The 19,857-nt window shown below is 33.4% G+C and overlaps 1 protein-coding gene across 2 annotated transcripts; it reads right to left on the reverse strand.

The window, feature by feature from the left end:
• Nucleotides 1-3,246: 3,246 nt before the first annotated feature.
• Nucleotides 3,247-5,820, reverse strand: LOC114190564 (putative 2-oxoglutarate-dependent dioxygenase SLC1). Of its 2 annotated transcripts, XM_028079505.2 has the most exons (5): nucleotides 5,695-5,820; nucleotides 5,317-5,608; nucleotides 4,899-5,146; nucleotides 3,844-4,171; nucleotides 3,247-3,651 (listed from the first exon to the last, which is right to left on the reverse strand). In XM_028079505.2, exons 2-5 carry the CDS (start codon nucleotides 5,578-5,580, stop codon nucleotides 3,370-3,372), a joined length of 1,122 nt encoding a protein of 373 aa, XP_027935306.1. In that variant the 5' UTR covers nucleotides 5,581-5,608; nucleotides 5,695-5,820; the 3' UTR covers nucleotides 3,247-3,369. The 2 variants fall into 2 exon arrangements, with proteins under 2 accessions (XP_027935306.1, XP_085531954.1); XM_085675828.1 differs by lacking the exon at nucleotides 5,695-5,820 and having other exon boundaries at nucleotides 5,317-5,676.
• Between the last annotated feature and the right edge of the window lie 14,037 nt (nucleotides 5,821-19,857).

Consider the following 19,857-nt stretch of genomic DNA (forward strand, 5'->3'; position numbering starts at 1 on the left):
CCACTAGTGAACCTTCCTCTATGAGTTTTGAGTTCTCTAACACCTTAGTTGATTGTTATTAGATTGACAAATGTATTAAATCGCACAAGTAATAAAGTGAAAAGTTCAAATATCGTTTCTAAGAGATTTGAACAACACTTGACAACTCTTTCAATTCATAACTCAATTAGACAACATATTTCACAAAAACAAACATAAAACTCTTTTTGTGTTTTTGTCAAACATATGATGTTCAACAATATATGATAAAGGCTTTATGAGGATTAGGTTTCACGATTCAATTTAAAGCAAAACCACCAAACAATATACTTCTAATTTCTTCTTTAACATTCATACTTTTGTAACAAGCTGTAATGTCTTACCGACAAGTCTAAACCTGAATAATAAAAACTCTATATCTATCAATTTTTATTATACATTTGGATTAATAATCAAGATTATGATGTTATGAATAACTAAATGTTCCACATCTAAGACTAGCATGTGAAATCTATTAGTTGTTCTATCCTAATCAAGTTTCCCAAACTATCTTTCAAATTTCATCACCATTCTCAATAAACTGAGCATTTCTAATTTCAACGATTCTTGTACTATAGATAAGACAGTAAAACATATACTCTTTTGATTTTTCTAGATAACAAATGAAATATCCACTAATTCATCCAATTTCTTTTCTTGCAGATTATAAATTCTTACTTTTGCTTGACAGAATAAAGAAACGTATAATCCCTGCAAGCATAAAATCAACAATGTTTATAGTTTGACATTATTATATGCTTATGGTTTGTTTCTATAAGATGAAGTATACCTATTGTTTGTTCAAGAAAAAACTTATTTGACTAAGTAATTTGGCTTGTTAAGTTCAAGCAAAAGTTTATCAAACAACACGTATGCACAACACTTGCATTTATTACACAAAGCATCCTTTTAACTAATTATCTTTTCACTTACACAACCTGTGTTTGTTGGGTTAGAATGAATACTTTATGTCAGACATGATCTGATACACATAAATGTTTTATTTTTAGTTGTTTTAATGATAAAATCATAGCTATACAAAGAGCTTAATGAACATGGATTTAATAAAAGGAGATTGATAAGATTGATAACTTCTTTGACAAAAAGTTTTACATAGATCATATATGAGAAGACCATTGGGAAGTCTCTCTTAGTGAGCATGCGTTCTTGTGAGATACACATTTATTTCCTTGGCGTAGGAAGGGCTCCCAAGTCAAAAGAAGCTGCCTCCTAAATTTATTGGATTTTATTTGATTCTCATGAACTTGCTTTACATCCTTCCTTTGCCAACACTCATAATATATTCCATATTTGTCGCAATTAGGAATACATAATCTAGACTACATTTTGTAATTAGACAAAGTTCAAATTATGAGATTTCACTTGGGAATTGGTAAAAAATGAAAGAGCTCTATTATATATTATCTCTTTCTGGATTAGTGAACTTTTAAGGTTGATTTTTGTGTTGTTGGGAAGAACTTAAACTCCTAGTGTCGTATCAATTTTACATTCTTTTCTTTTCTTTTGATCTTTTTAACTTTTTGGCGTCAATATTCTCACCCTTTCTTTGATCAGATAGTACCAATGGAATGATGACCGAATGAATATAATTCTGACCAATTAGAATTTCTTTTGGAACAAGTTATTTTTTCTCTGAAATCTTTCATTTATTTGAGTTTTTTAGTTCAATCCTTGTCCTTATAATTCAATTTGAAGCAACTACAATTGTACTCTAACATCTTTCAAACTACTATTCTTTTATCCTATTTTTCAAGTATTTGACATCTGCTCTTGTTCTAACAAGTGATTATTTGAAAAATTTTATTCCTTGATTGAAGTTTTGAGTTGTTTGGTAACGCTTTAGTAGGATTTTAGGGTTTCGGTGTCACCTAACTCTTATATAGTTATTACTCGGCCTGCAAGAAATTGTTAAGTAAAGGAATCTAACTCAAGTTGTAATAAATTACTATTGAGAGTAATAATAACTGTTGTTGAATTTGATGTGTATAGATTAAATTTAGTGACTTTAATATATACATTGATTTTGGACAAGACAATCAGAGGAGTGAAAAATAAGTGCTGTAGATTAAGTGAGAGAAAGGCAAAAATAATTCTCTCTCATATGTAAGTTGGGTTAGATTTCGTTATCTAAGTTGTAATTATATGTAAGTACAAATTCTTATGGTTAATAGAGTTACCTTCACTTTACTAATTGCCCAAATCATGTAAATTAAGATATTAATTGGTGAGAAGTCGAAAAAGAATATTGTACATCAGAAAATTTGTAGATAGTAACTTTGGATGCAACGAACTTACTATAATCAAAGATTATATGATATGTGTATTAAAGTTTTGTATTGGATTAGTATTAATCTCTAATAAAATATGTTTAATATGAGTATTCCTCAAGACATTTGTTTATTATGAATTATCTTGTATCTATTTCACTAATTAAGGACCAACAATGATTTGAAATGAACCAGATAAAATTAATTGGATTAGTTAATTAAATTAGGGTTTAATATGTTTTTGGTCCCTTAAATTTTAGTAAAAATTAGAATTAGTTTCTTTTCGAAATTTTGATCAAATTTAGTCTCTCAATTTTAGAAATACGTAAATTCAGTCATTTTAACTCAATTTTGTTAAGTTTATTTAACGTTCGAACATGTCTCATGATGGTATTTGAGTTATTTATACCATTTGACAAAATTCCACCCCAATGTTAGTTGAATGTTAGCTAAGAAATGTATTTGAAATGTCAAATAAATTTAACAAAATTTAGTTAAAATGACTAAATTCACACATTTCTAAAGTTGAAGGACTGAATTGGGTCCAAGTTTCGGAGAGAAACTAATTTCAATTTTGACCGAAAGTTGAGAGACAAAAACATATTTAACTGATTAAATTATATATTTACTTGTATAAATTTGTGTAGTGATATAAATTATTGATGATTTACCCTTCTTTTATTTGTTATGTGATTTCCACTCTGACAGAATTTGGTACATGGGCACAAGACATTGGTATTAGAAATAGTTCTAGAATTCACACTTTTCGAAAAACCTAGAGAGTGTGAATTAGAAGAAAATCTCCAAAGATATATCTAATTATTTTCCTTAATTAATTGAAGAACCATACTAGCATCTTTGTTCACGCTCACGAGATTGATCGCATGGTACCAACATATATAATAATGGAGATAAACAGAAGGAGACTGCATGTCTGTGATCAGTGGCAATCAAAGTGTCCTACAATATCAAAATTAATACTAATAATATGTTACACAGATCTTCGTGTGCCATGGCACTTCAATTTATATATATAATTCCAATAATAATCTAATGACAAAAATTATTTTATTTCTTTATCTTCTCCTTCTACGCATGGTGAAGTCAATTTCCTGGAGTCAAGAAAATCCTTTCTCTTGGGCTCTCTGGTGGTAACGTATGCAAGAAAAGTATGAAAATTGGTGTCTGCGTAACGTTTGGGATTGTCATGGTCAATGAGTTTTGGTGACGGTCTCACAGTACAGTTGAAAGGAAGGCTATGGAGAGAAGCCACTGATGTTCTATTCTTCTCTGCATTAGCCATGACCCTGTGCAACACGCTCTTGTACTTTCCATTGCTGTATATCTGATAATCAACTCAACAAAAAGGGATTTCAGGACCACAAAATTTGACTTTTTCATTCATAATGAAATTTCCAATTTTTTAACAGACAAAACCTAAAACATTTTTCTTAAACCAAGACACACATGGTCGGTGAAAAAGTGTGGCAAAAGAATCTGTAATGTAATCTATGAAGGAAGGAACATGTATGTTTACCTCTAGGTGATCACCAACATTGACAACAAAAGCGTTGTTGATAGGTTGAACAGTTAACCATTGATCTTGGAAGTGTACCTGCAAACCCTCCACCTGGTCTTGAAGAAGGAGTGTAAGGAATCCATAATCAGAGTGAGGGGGCATCCCCAAGGTTAGGTCAGGTTGAGGGCATGGTGGATAGAAGTTGAACACCATCATCTGGCTCCCATCTTCCAACTCTCTTCGAATGTTGTCTTTTCCTTCGATGATTCCTAAACTCTCTTCAATGGCTTCCATCAACATCAGGAACAAGTGTCTGGTTTTTTCTGCGTATGTAGCCACCACTTTCCTACATTATAAGCAAAGGATAATTAAGTTTGTCCTTACTCATAATAATTATGACTCATTATTGTGTCCAAGCCAGCAAAGATGGTATCATAGAATCTGTACTTTATAAGTTTATAATATTGATAGTGAAGAACACAGAGGAAATTGACTTTTTTCCTTTGTCTGATTTCTTATTTTTTATTTTTTAGTTGTCCATTTTAAACGTTGTAAAAGTATTTTTTTTTCAAGTTTTGTGATAACTATAATTGACTTTAACTATTTTTTTTCAAGTTTTAAATGATGACCGTGACTGCTATAACTGACTTTATCAACTAGCCCTATTTTATACTCAAGACAATCTCGTTTGAACCGAAAAGACTATTACTGATGTCCAAATTGACACTAATTTTTCACCATATTATAAAATCCGCAATGAAACTACAACCAACTTACTTCAATTTTTATATCTGCAAGAAGCGGAAGCAATATTTTATTTAGTTGAAAAATATTTAGGAATAGAGAGATTATTTCATGTTATGGTATAAGATCATGTCACGAGACTTTTTTAAGAGCTTTGGTAACGTTGTTTAATCCTACCACTTGCATCAATCTCGTTGCCATTAATTGTAGACTGTGATATACAGATGGATACTAGGAATTAAGATTTAAATTGCTGAGAATAGATTAACTATTAATTAATATTTAATTTAGGTTATATCTAAATTAATTAAGGTGAGAAGTGTACACACCTGAAGTCTAAGGGGGAATGAGGCCAATGGGGGAGGAAATCAGGTAAAGGATGACAGAGAAGTTTCAAGAAGTCCCTCCAACATAACACACTGTCTTTGGTTTGGCTGAAACTAGTTCCACATCGAACAGGTGCACTCATATCAGTTGTCATGTACTTTTCTCTTTCCTCAAAAGGAAGATCAAAGAACTTTCCACTCACATCCCTCATGCTGCTGATAACATCATCTGAGATACCATGGTTTATCAGCTGCATCAATCAAACAAAATGAAACTCATTCTATTTTCACACTCATAGAAGAGTCATATATATACACACAAGCTCAACTGTTTAGAGATGAAGTCCAAATTGTTCAACAAATATATGTAGGTTTCACTAATATATTTCATCAAGTTCAGGAAAATTATGTGGTTTCTCACCTGAAAAAAACCGTACCCTTCACAAGCATTGGCCAGGGATTGAAGGACTTGTTGCCTCTTTGGACCAAGAAGTTCAGAGTAATCAATGATAGGTAGCTCAAGGTTTTGCTTGGCAACATTAGAGTCTTCTGAGTTTGTACCAGGTCGATCAGAGGGTGGAAGTATGTACTTTTTAGGTATACTGTGAAGGCCATTCTCAACAAGGTGCTTCACTCCTTTCTGATATTCATCACTCTCTCCAGTTCCTACCATTGCTGGAGTCATGTGTGCAAGCTTCTCAATATAAAATGTCCTGCACATAGCAGGAAAAGTGTTTACATGGTTGAAAAATTAAAAGTGGAGCACATTAATTAGAGTTATATATTCATTCCCCATTACCTGGATTGAGAAATATACAAAGAATGTTGTATAAGGCTATAAGGGGTAGGATATGAAAAGCAAAGTGTTTGATGGATGATGATGTTGTGTTCATTTTGATGTGTATATATAGTGAAGATAAGAGAAGTGTGAGGTGAGAAACAGTAGCAAGTTTTGGAGAAACCAGCTTCAGGTTTGTGAACACATGGTGGAAAAATTCTAATATTAAAAAATGGTTGACAAAAGTTGAGTCAGAGAGTGGGGAAAGGAGAGTAGGGTCGCCACAGTTGCAGAAGAAGCCATGGAGATGCTGCTGAATGCTGCAATTATTATTTCAACTGTTATGCATTAATTGGAGATTAATTGTGCCTTTCATAGGACCTACCTCTATATCTCTGTATACATGTATTCCTTGGACTATTTTCATATAGCTGACTTTTTGTGTTACAAATAAAAAAATCTTTTAGGTTTTGACATAGACTTATCTCACCGTATATGCTTCATTCAGGTCCATGTTCAAAGCATTAGTACATGTAATTATCTAATTTATAGATCATGCACAATTGTTTTAGTTTAACAAATACTTTTGAGTTCAAGTTCTACATAGAAACTTTATTAAATACGTAGAAGAAAAGTTCTCCTTTTGAGAAATTTTATTTTATTCAAGCAAGATTATCTTACATTTTAAACAAACAGTGTTTTTTAAGCAGTTAATAGTAAGAGAACAAAGAATTTCATGAATTATTGTTGATTAAAGTTTACATTATTAATTAAGTGGGGTTATTATAACTAAAATCTTTTAGATATTCATAATTGATAAATTTTTATTTTAGTTTTTATCAATGGTTTGTTTTTTGTGCATGTTTTGAAAAGAAATACAAAAATATATATAATACAATTAATGTTGGAACAAATTGTGAATATGATCTATCTCAGCCTTGTAAGAAGCTTGTTTCTGGAGAATGATATCCTGCAGTTGACTATTGACTGTAGGTTTCTACTCACATAGCATATGCTGATTCAATATTTTTTATCTCATTTATTATTTTTTAATAATAATAATATAATTATTATTATTATTATAATATGTGTTTTATGTATTAGATGGAGAATTCTATAATTTGTTAAAATTTTTAAATATATCAAATTTAGATTGTTTTTATTTTAAATTATTTAAATTTTAAAATGTTGTATTTAGAGAAAATAATTTAAATTTATTAAATTTAATTTTCTTTATTTAAATAGATCACTAAATACAAAAGTATTGATTAGAGGTTCTATACTTCTGATCCAACTTTTCTATTATTTAGCTTTGATTATAATATATATATATATATATATATATATATATATATATATATATATATTATTGTATGTGTAAAAAATCTTATGTTTAGATAAAAAAATTTATAATTTAAAAAAATTAAATATATTCAATTTAAATTACTTAACTTTTATTTTTAATGTTGTGTTAGATAAGACAATTCAAATGTGTTGACTTTTAATTTTTTTTATTGGGATGGTATTCATTTCAAGATTTGTGATTCCATACAACCTTTAACATAGTGGATAGAAATTTATTGATTACCTTTATCCATTAAATAGTATGTGGAGGTTAGGTAGAGGAAAAAATAAGCTATGTTTTTTTTTTATATACAAATTTTTCCTCCTTTTTTAAACAAATACTCCTTAGATATAGTAAATATTTACTTAAATCCGCATTTTGATCTTGGAAGTTTGATGCAAACTTAATTAGGATACAAACTTATAAAATTTTAAGAGTTATATTACAATATAAAATATTATGGGTCATATAATTATAATATGCAATGTTATGAGTGTTGAAAATTTTTGGAGATTGTAAAAATATGAGAGTTATAAGATATATGATAGATATAAGATATATATTACAAGATGAACTTGTTATTTTATTTTATTCATATAATTTATTTATTTATCTATCTATCTATATATATATATATATATATAATAATAATAATAATAATAATAATAAAAATGTAACAGAATATAAAGTCAAATGACTTTACTTGATTTTTTTTAAAAATAAAGTCACAAAACTATTGATATGAGAATTTTCTCTTTCCAAATGTGGATTTAGACGAGATACAGACTTAAATGAGTGCAGACTTAAGCGAATATTTACTATACATATATAGAACCCTTTTTACGCATTCTGTTTTTGGAAACTACCAAAGATGGGAGAGGAATCAAAATAATTAGCATAAGGATGTAATTGTTAGAATAAAGTCCAAATAGACTATTGATTTTGATTAGGTGCTTTTACAATAAAGTATAAATCATAAACGTGTTTGTTTGATACACATATGTTTTCTAAAATAACAAAATTTGTAAGATGCGAGTATTTTGTTTGATAGACGCAATATCGTCGTGTTCTTTATGTCTTCTAATAAAAGAAGTCTTCATAAGTTCACAATTGTAAACTATTGTTGTATAGAAATTCAAAATATTCATCCCTCATTTAGTGTGATGTGGAGAATGTCTTCATCCCTCATTTACCATAAGATCTTGTAAAACTCATGTCTACATCAACAATACCTTGAAAGACACATTAAAGTTGTTCTATACCAACAACCATATTGACATGCCTTATGTCAACTATGAAAAGCTTATTTCTGATGTATATGATGTCTTGTTTTACTCCATTTAGGATAAAAACACTCTAATCTAGATATGATAAACTATGTTTGCTATCACGATGTTGTTTGAAAAGGAAATAAGCATCAAGCACATTATGTGTCTCTACATCTTTTCATGGTTAGACGCAAGCTTGAAGATGAAAACCTGAGTTGAAGCTTTACAATGAACAAAAGGGATTTGCAATGAATAATTTCTCAAAGCTCTACGTAAAGAATCTCTCAAGTTGAAGATTAGCAAGAAGTGAACTATAGTTGTCGAATTGCTACCAATCTTAATGCTCAAGTCTTCAGTCCTTTTGTGCTTGAAGCTTTGAAAGAACATTGTTTATGTTCAATAACTATATAGAAGAGTGTATAACCTTTATATCCATTGAAATTAGTAACCTCTCTTTTTAGGGAGCAACCTTATGATGTTCTTGATTACTCTCTTTGTAGACCTTTATGTTTTAGGCAAGAGTAGTTATGTGTCCAAAAATACTCGAGTTATATTAGTTAGAAAAAGTTGAGGTCCAAACATTACTTACCTTTATCTTTGTAATGTTAGTATGTTAAGTGAGACTTGATCAATTGGTCAAAAATTAAATGTAGTTTACCTTTATAGATGAACCAATATAAAAACATAAAGTGTAAATATTTTATCTCTTTGAGCTTCATTATAGTGAATGTTATCAACTTTGATCTAACAAAAGGAGAGTTTTTATAAGCTAGGTGTTTGATCTAACAAAAGGAGAGTTTTTATAAGCTAGGTGTTTGACAGATTGTCTATTAAGACAAAACTTGCATCTAATTACATATCATTGGATGAAACAATGTGAACATTGCCAAAAGGTTCTCATACACAATTTGATTCTCCTTTATTGTGTACTTGTTTTCTTAGTTATCAAATCCTAGAATTTGGACTTCAAGAGATAAAATCAATGCATGCTTTCTAGAGAACTCCACCTACTTTCCAAGTCACTTATTGAGCTTTCCTAAATCCTTCAAATATTCAAGTGACCCATGGTCACCATGGAGTCTTTCATTGAAGTAAGAAAATGGATGTCTTTCATAAAAAAAATTGCACCTATTCCAACCTTTGTGCATCACACTCTAGCTTAAAGGTTTTGAAAAAGTTTGGTAGAGCTAGAACATGTGCACGGGTGGGTTGATCTTTAAGCTTCTAAAAAGCTTTATCATGTTTGTCCTTCCAACAAAATGTGACATCCTTCTTCATTAACTCATTGAATGGTGAAGTAAGGCTAGAAAAGTTAGGAACAAATCTTTTATAAAAACTTGTTAATTTATGGAAGTTCCTACCCTTTCTCACATTTTATGGAGTTGATCGTTTTTGGATGACTTTAATTTTCTCGAGATTCACATTAATACCATTTTTTCTAACTAGAAAAACTAAAAAGGTAACACTATCTAAACAAAAGGTACATTTATCTTCATTAGAAAAAAAAAAAGTGGTTATTCTTATCCACTTATCACCTTTAATTTTGATTTGGTGATAATAACTCTTAAGTTCAATTTTTGGAGTTACAAATCTAAAGAGAAACTTATATATATATATATATATATATATATATATATATATATATATATATATATATATATATATATATATAATTATATAATTGAGAGTATATGATTTTTATTTTTAGGAAGGTGCAAAATTAAAGCAAAAAATATTTACATTGTGAATTATATGTGGAACGTTACCATTTTATATATTTTTTAGATTTAACTATATACGTATCCTATTGATGCATCATAACTTCTAATCTTATAAAATGAGTTCTTATCTTGAGCTTTTTAAATTTATATTTATTTTCTCCTTTAAATTATAGAATATTATTTTTATTTATGTGAAATGAGATAATTTTTATTTTAGTTACTATAAATAACTTTTCCTTGATTTTAATTTATTATTTAACACTCTTAAGATAAGTGAATGCAATTTATTTAAAAAATTAAAATTGTCACAGCGTAGTAAAGCGACTACTAAGTATTAAATAGAACGCTTAAACAATTAATTGTTGTCGGAAAAAATGACAAAAGAATGATGATTTCACATTTTAAAGGTAGAAAAATTAAATAATATTTTTTAAAGTACAAAATAAAAATTTATTTATTTTATTTAAACTAAAATTATATTTAACTTTAATTTTAAAAGAGTTTTTTAATAGAGTTTTTATATATATTATTTCCGTTGCTGAAAGAAAAAAAAAATCAAAACTTACGGTTTTCCCTTTTAATCCACTCCTATACAAAAAATTTACTTACCAAACAAATTAAATAGCTGTGAGACCTAATAATTTTGGAAATGTGGAATTTCGCATCATGATAAATGCATGAAAGAATGGTGTCATATTGAGTCCCTGTCTTCAAAGAAAAGAAAGTCCTTAATCCAATTTTGAAGGAGTTGTAGTAATAAATGATATAGTTGATTTGTGCAAAAAGTTTGAAAATACTTATTTCATTATAAAGGTGATTCTTGGAAGGCATATATTGCCTGCAGTCCACAAGGTTTTATGGAAAATAAAAATTTATTGATGTTTTGTTTGATTGGTTGTGTCTTTCTCCTTCTTAATTATAATCCTATTTAGTAAGTTAAAATCCATAAGGTCTCAAAGGAGACATGTTATTTATATTCATAATTTATATTAGACAAGAACAAGTTGATAACGGTTTGCTTAATTATTTATTAAAATATTATTCAGTAATTTAGATGTTATTATTATTAAATTATTATTATTATTAATATTATTATTATAAAAAAGTCATCGATTAGTTTTATTTAAAAATAAATAAATATTGTTTTCTCTTTTTTCTTTGATCCTAAAGTTCACTCCGCGGACAAACGAGGAGATGGAGAACATATATCAGTTTTATTTATTTGGTGCTGCTTAAAAAGAAAAGATAAATAGACTTCGAAAAGAGGTCTTACAAAATTTAATTTAACTTTTAGACAAAAAAGTGAAATTTAACTAAAAAAGCATAGGAATTTGTTTTTGCTTAATAATTTTAATTATCTCTTTGCTTGTCCTAAACAATTGAGTAAGGGAAAATAGTGAAATGTGTTTGTGTTTAAAGATATTAAAAATTACACTATATCTAAATAGAAGTATATTCGTAGATAAAACAAAAATAAAAGTATATAATAAATTTAAGTTAGTTTAACATCTCAATTTCTATATTCATGATTATTCAATAAAAATATTATTACTGTAATTTTTCTATAATTTTTTTTAGGAAAAATTGCATACTTTTCATATAATTTTTCTTACAAAAAGTATAAACATTCCTATACTATATTTCTAGACAAAGTTGTGAATCCCGCCGTGCAACACAATTACTAAATTTCCCTAATAATGTGTTTGGACGAGGTATTTTAATGAAGAAATTCATTTGTTTTTGAAGAATTTAAATTTTTTTGTAATAAAATATTTTGTTTGGATAAAAAAATTAAAAAAACATCTCAAATGCAAGCATTTATTTGAAGTATTTCAATTAGCTAAATTAATAGAAATTCAAATATCTCAAAATAGGTGGAATTTGAATTTCTTTTCACTCAACCTTACCCTCAAAATGACCCAAATGAGTTGGACAGGCCTAACGACCAAGGCGGGCCCGACGACCAAGATGGATCGGGCGAACCAAACGACCTAGAGGTGTCGGTGGGTCGACGACCCAGACGTGTTAGGCAGGCCTAACGACCCGTACAGGCTAGACTGGCCCAACGACCCATATGGGCCTGATCGACCCAATGACCCATATGGGCCCGACAGACCCAATGACCCATATGGGCTCGACCGACCCAACGACACGTACGTGCCCAACTAGCCCGACAACTCATACGGACACGATCGACCCGACGACTTAAGCTGTATTGACTGACCCGATGACCTAACCGGATCGGGCTGGCCCAATGACATAGACTGGTCAGGCGAGCCCGATGATACAAACAAGCCCAACAACCCAAATGGGTCGGACGCCCCGACAACCTAGTAGTGCCAAGTCGAGCCAACGACCTAAATGGACTGGGTGGGGCCAGACGTACGTACTTGATGAGCACGATAGGCCCATATGGGCCGTTGGGTTGGTCCAGCCCGTTTGGGTTTCTCGACCAGCCCACTTGTCTAGGTCGTCGGGTCAGACCGACCTGGCTGGGTCGTCGGATTCGTCCGACCCATCTAGGTTGTTGAGCCTTTTTCCAAATTTATCATGAACTCAAAAAATAATTAAGCCTAGAATAAATATTGTTAAAATTATATTTTATCTCACAAAAAAATCAATTGTTTTATCCAAACAATAAATTGAAATGTAAGGTATTTTAATTTCTTTATCCAAACAAGTTATTTAGAAAATGAAGGGAATTTAATTGCAAGTAATTCAAATACAATGCATTTCAATTTCTCAACATTGTTAAAATGCTCCATCCAAACACAAGGTAAAGAACTTACTAAGTTGTGATACAACTCTCAAATCAATTCTTCATTCTTATAGAAATTTGTTATTACTTTCTACTTCATATTACTTAAATGAGACTTTGATAAATACTCACTATATAACAACAAAAGAAACTTTTAAATAATATCAAATATTTTTTACGTTATTCTCAAACAAAAGAAACATTTAAATAATATCAAATAATTTGTACACTATTCTCATAAATGTTATTTTGAGCTTTAACTTTAAATTAATTTTTAAGCATAAAAATATAAATTAATGTATGATGATGATGCCCAATTGGTACATGAAATAAATGAACTCCATATGAACTTAAAAAAAGACAAATTTGAGAAGTTTTGAAAAATGGTAGGATCGAAGGTTAACTTAAGTTTCGCAGGGAACATGGAGATTAGTTTATTGAAAAATATTTGAAATTTAGTTCCCATTCCTACCACTTCCAATTGTCCCACATCACATAGTTGAAGCTTAATGCAGTGTAAATACTTCTTCTTTCTTCTATTATCTGAAATGCTTTTTAAGGACAAAATCGTAATGAACATGTGCTTCAACGTGGATAATATCTCAGATGCATGGTGATTGACCCTTACGATGTCACTCAGTGGACTTAGGATCGGAACTGACTTGAGCATAAAAGAAGAGTCTTTTGCAACTAGATCTTCCTCTTTCAGACAATGAGGGATTTGATTCGAGTCATAAGGAGCATTCAAACCACCACTTCGATCTTGTCACCTGTACAAAGATCCACGCTCTGAATCCCGATAAGAACAACTCCTAACTTGTAAGATTAGTTTATTCCCGTCAAATACTCTTATCCTAATATTTCTAACTTGAGGAAGATAGAAATTTGGACATTATAATTGAATGTGAGGTATAAGTTATTTTCTTAATTGTATAGAAATTATTACTATACAGAGGCTTGATGACTCTATATAAACTTAGTTCCATTCCTCTATATTATTAGTTTCCAACAAAAGCATTGGAAATCTTTATTTATTTACAATTTTATTATATATATATATAGTCTTAATATATAAATATATATATATATATATATATATATATATATATATATATATATATATATATATATATATATATAAAATTATGTGAAGAAGGACTTAATAAAATATTGATCAAAGGTTCCCAGATTATTTGACTAGTACTAGATTATCTAGTGTTATGTGACAAATGGTCTCAATAAATCATCTAGTCTATTAACATTTATTGGGCCTTGGACCACCTGATGAAATCGTTTATTGTTAGTGATAGAAAACATGTTAGCATGTATTTTTTGTTTGTTTATAAGTTTCTTTCATGTGTGTCAGTTCTAACAATATTTACCCTTTAAATAGGACCATGTAGCTTCGATAAAAGGCTAACATTTGAGTTATATATGAGTGATAGTTTATTAAGAGAGAAATTGTTAAGTTGTAATCTTTGTGTTATAGTGAATTCTCATGAGAACATAGATTGAAGTTTGTTAACACTTCAATCAAACTACGTTATCATTTGTGTGTATGTGTGTGTGTATGTTCCTCTATTTACATTTTATCATTTAACATTGCAATTCTTTCTCTATAAGCATATTTGTTTGTATGATAGACATCTTGCAATGAATTCTAAGCTATTTCCTAACAAACTGGTGGTGAACATGTATTTCAACTTCATGACTTTCACAAAGTATGATGTTGAGAAATTTAGTGGTCTGAATGACTTTAGATTATGGAAGTTGAAGATGTGTGGTCTTCTAATTCAAAAAGGCCTCCTTAAAGCTTTCGATATTGAATCCATGTTTGATGTTGTAACATCCCTAGGGAATATTACTTAAAAATAAATATTAAAAGAAATAATTACATTAAAAGTCATCTCGATAAAAATCCCAACGCGGGAAAATTTCAATTTATCACAATAGCGCGCCAAAACTCATGACTAAATCCATAAAAGGTTACATGTTTCCAAGATCAGTATTTAAAACATAAAATACAAATGAGCAAAACCCTAGCTCTAATCCCATGCTAGCCCTCACTCCGCCATCGGAACATCCTCAGCATCACCTGTATCAACATCTGCTCCCGTGTAACGAGTTACACGATCATCGCCACACACAAACAGAAAGGGTGAGCTAAGAAAATAAAATAACAATCATATAAAACACAAGATAAATCATATACCCATTTTATTCTTTATATATATCTCTTGGCCAAGACCTTAACCCCAAGACTTATCAGTCTTCAAATCATACAATCGGTTAGCCTTGGACTCGGGAATCTGATGCTCACACGAACCTACCCGCTCATGGTCCTGCCTCTACGAACCTCCCCGCTCGTAGTCCTACTCTACGAACCTCCCCGCTCGTAGTCCTACTCTACGGACCTGTCCGCCCGTAGTCCAACACATGTGATCCACCAGCCTCCGTAACTCCCCGCACGTGGCATCTCTCAACGTGAGCACGAAACATACGAACCTACCTCGCTCGTATCCCCACGTAAGAGTAACTGAATATGAACCTCCCCGTTCATATCATCACATGTCAAACACCATCCATGAACCTACCCGCTCATGGCACAACATCTCCCGATCCAAGCAAAGCATCATTGTCAGTTAAAAACAACACACTAGAAAGCAAAGAACAACAGCCTTTCCGCCTGGCTCGGCCCACACGCCGCCAGGCGAAACTGTTCCAGACCGCCTGGCGGTATCTACTCACCGCCAGGCGCCAGCGACCCCAGGGCCACTGTTTTCTCGTCACCGCCTGGCGGACCTCACCGTGCCGCCAGGCGCTATCCCATACAGGGACCCCTGACGCTAGTCGCACCGCCCGGCGCACCTACCCGTGCCGCCAGGTGCTGTATCAGCAGCGAAACCCCTCTGGTTTCCTTTTAGCAACTCAGTTAGTCTAATCTGATAAGTGGCTTCATTCCAGGGCCCCGAATAAACTCTTCTGTAGAATGTACATTATGGTTAGTCTACAACTAACATAAGTATCTACACCTAACTTTACCTTGGTCCCCCTTTATACAAGTTTTTACTATATGTGAGCTTTGTTATAGTAAGGCAATTCATCCCTATCTAAGGACACAGTCCACAATTTAATACCCTCAATTACATTCCAAGGTATATCCCACTGCATTAAGCCAACCTTCCCTCTCATCCGGCTTAGAATCCTTTTCCCATAATTCCTGATGCAATATAACATAACCAATTATCACCACTACTGATTATACCCCCCAATCCTTAACTAAAATCTGTTAGTCATAATCAGCCCTGGCTAGTCACAATTTCACAAATACCATGCTTCCAGAAACCTGATCTAGTAATCACAATTCTCCCCTCTCCCTTTTCTCCCTTATGCACAACCCAACACCATGATTAGTTATACATCTACTCTTTACCATCCCTTTAATTAATCCTCACAGTATTTTATTCCCCTATTTTTCTATGTTGCCAAATTATCAATACCCTCACCTACTCCAAATCTCTACTCTCAATTCCGCCACCAAGACCTCACAAAATAGCCCCCTGCCCGTGTCATCGCCTGGCGGCACTTTGCTTGCCGCCAGGCGGAGTAACAGTGCCTGCACGAACCAGGCTTCTTCCACACATGTGACAGACTCCACCCCTTTTTCCAGTACTCAGTTCCACCATATCCATTCACCCAGAAATGACCATACCTATTTTAAGGACTAGTTTCCCGTTCTTAATTCAATGCATATAGACTCCTCGATCTTTACCCTCTAGAATCCCCCAAATCAGTTCATTCACGAATATACCTAGAACATTGCCATACTCTGAATTCCAATTGGTTTCCGCCCAACCAAATATTCAATAGAAACTAAACATACCAATTTCAATAATCCAATTGATTAACACGCAAACAACATTACAACTCACCAAAATAGAACGCAACAGGGTCGCGTCGCCTGGCAGAAATTCATCGCCGCCAGGCAGTTCATGCCAAATTAAGAACAACACACTAATCTGATGTGCCGCCTGGCGGTACGGGATGAACCGTCAGGCGGTTTCTGGAAAAATCCAGAAACTTCAATACAACAGTGCAGAAAATGACGCAGTGATCATGCTATGATTCAAGGCATTGCACAGTTATTCAATTGCAATCAAAAAGACAAGAAGACAACTCCCCTAACCTGAAATTTGCTTCAAATTTCGAATTAGTATGAGTGTGCTCCAATCAAAATCTCCTTGCCCTTGCTCACACTCTCACGCTAATTTCTTCTCCTTACTCTCCCTCTGCTTTCAGTCCCAAATCACCAAAACCTTCTGTCCAAGTCTCCCACGTACCACAACACCTCTCCTTTCACTAATTCGCTCTCTCTCTTGGCTTGTGAGTAATCTATTCACTCATTCACTTTCCAAAACGAGAATTACTTTAGATGGGTTTAATAGCTATTGAGTGGATCATCCCTCTGATTTTTCAGCCCCCTTAGACAACTAGGTTAAGCTGATCCTTTCAAATTCCATGCAAAAATAAAATTTGGCAAAAAGAAATTATTTAGTTCTCACCAAGGTTTGAACCCACACTCATGCACATACCCAACCAAGACCAAACCATTCAACCAATCCAGTTTTCATTATAACTTCTACAATTCTAAGAGTTTATCATGACACCACACATTCAATATATAATTACCTAAAAATACATAATTTAATAACATCAAAGTGACACATATAGGACTCGAACCCAAGTCCTCACACACAATCAAAGTACTCTCAACCATTTAAGCTAGTACTTTTCCACGTCATAGTCCCTCACATTTATTGCTTTAAATGTTCTCGCTACTTGTCCTAATTAAATAATTAATTAAATAACTATTTAATTTTCCCGGGTCTTACATTACACCTACCTTTAAAGATTTTCGTCCTCGAAAATAAGACTTACCAGGAAATAAGTACGGATAGGATTGCTTCATGCGATCTTCCATCTCCCAGGTCATCTCCTGGGTAGTCTCATCCCACAGCACCTTCACAGTCTTAATTTCCTTCCCCCGCGGCTGTTTCACCTGTGAATCTAGAATTCGCACTGGCCCAGTGCTCACCGTCAAATCCTCCCGAATCTGAATATCGTCTGACTCCAATACGTGCGACGGATCTGCAACATATTTCCTCAACTGGGAAACGTGGAACACGTTATGCAGATTCGTCAAGTGTGGTGGTAGGGCGATCTCATAAGCTGCAACGCCAATTCTCCTTAGAATTTGATAAGGCTCAACAAATCTCGGGGTTAGCTTCCTCGATTTGATGGCCCTCCCAATACCAGCTGTCGGTGTTACCCTGAGGAATACATGATCCCCAGCCTCGAACTCTAGAGGTCGTCTCCTCCTATCTGCATAGGACTTCTGTCTGCTCTGTGTAGCCCTCATTCTCTCCTGGATTGCCCTAACCTTCTCAGAGGTTTGCTGTAAAAACTCAGGACCCAACACTAATGATTCCCCATCCTGGTTCCAACACAATGGCGTCCTACACCGCCGCCCATACAACGCCTCATATGGAGCCATACCAATGCTAGTGTGATAACTGTTGTTGTATATGAATTTCACTAAGGGAAGCATCTCACTCCAACTACCCATATGATCTAATACACAAGCTGTCAACAGATCCTCCAAGGACTGAATAGTACGCTCCGACTGCCCATCAGTCTGAGGATGGTATGCAAAACTCATCCTCAACTGAGTTCCCAACGCTGCCTGTAAGGACTGCCAGAAACGAGAAGTGAATCTCGGGTCCCTATCTGACACTATACTGGACGGCACACCGTGCAACCTGACCACTTCCCTCACGTACAACTCAGCCAATCTGTCCATTGACCACTTCTGATTGATAGCAAGGAAATAAGCACACTTTGTCAACCTGTCCACTATTACCCAGATTGAGTCGTGCCCCTTCACAGACTTCGGTAAGTGAGTGACGAAGTCCATGGCTACACTATCCCATTTCCATTGAGGAATATCCAACGACTCAAGTGTACCCCCTGGTCGCTAGTGTTCAATCTTGGCCTTCTGACATACCAAGCACGATGCCATGAAGTCAGCAATGTCAGTCTTCATCCCATTCCACCAAAAAGACTGTTTCAAATCGTGATACATCTTAGTCATACCTGGATGTATGCTAAGACGACTTTTATGGCCCTCCTCCAGAATCTGTTTCCTCAGTCTCCAATTCCCAGGCACACAAACTCGGTCTCTGAACCTTAGGATACCATCTGTCCCGATCCTGTAGTCTTTCCCCTTCTCGGTCCCTATCCAACTCACGAATTGCTGTAACTCAGTATCATCCTTCTGTTGATCACGGATTGTTCCCAATACGTCACTAGTCAATGTAAGAACACCGCATTTAATACAATCCCCACTCAGCTGCATGCCCAGGTTCATATCCCTGAGCTTCTCAATTAACTCTAGCTCTTTCACCATCATAGTTGAGATGTGCATCCGTTTTCGACTCAAGGCATCCGCAACCACATTAACTTTACCAGGGTGGTAAAGCAACTCAAAATCGTAATCCTTGAGATACTCCATCCAACGCCGCTGTCTCATATTTAGCTCCTTCTGATCGAACAGATATTTCAGACTTTTATGATCACTAAACACCTGAAATTGGGAGCCATACAAATAGTGTCTCCATGTTTTAAGAGCGAACACTACAGCAGCCAACTCCAAATCGTGGGTAGGGTAATTTTTCTCGTGCACCTTTAACTGCCTAGAGGCATAAGCTACCGGCCTCTTCTCCTGCATTAGTACACAACCCAAACCCTGGTAGGATGCATCGTAGTATACCTCAAACACCTTACTGGTATCTGGAATAATTAGGATCGGTGCTGTAGTCAGCCTCCTCTTCATCTCTTCGAAGCATTCCTCACATTTATCAGTCCATGAGAAGGGTTGATCTTTCCTAGTGAGTTGAGTTAATGGACTCACCATTTTAGAAAACCCTTCCACAAACCTCCTGTAGTACCCAGCCAATCCCAAGAAACTTCTGACTTCTGTTACAGTTTGAGGTTTCAATACTGTCTCAATCTTACTCGGGTCCACTGATATAC

This window comes from Vigna unguiculata, chromosome 7 (genome assembly GCF_037176805.1).
Source record: "Vigna unguiculata cultivar grain cowpea cultivar isolate G323 ecotype 2 chromosome 7, ASM3717680v1, whole genome shotgun sequence".
NCBI classification, from domain to species: domain Eukaryota; kingdom Viridiplantae; phylum Streptophyta; class Magnoliopsida; order Fabales; family Fabaceae; genus Vigna; species Vigna unguiculata.

Coding starts and splice junctions, on each gene's coding strand:
- LOC114190564 (XM_085675828.1), bottom strand. CDS start 5,616: ATGTGCAGGACATTTTATATTGAGAAGCTTGCACACATGACTCCAGCA. Junction 5,147..5,316: donor AAGGGTACGGTTTTTTTCAG/GTGAGAAACCAC, acceptor TGATTGATGCAG/CTGATAAACCATGGTATCTC. Junction 3,652..3,843: donor ATGTTGGTGATCACCTAGAG/GTAAACATACAT, acceptor GTTGATTATCAG/ATATACAGCAATGGAAAGTA.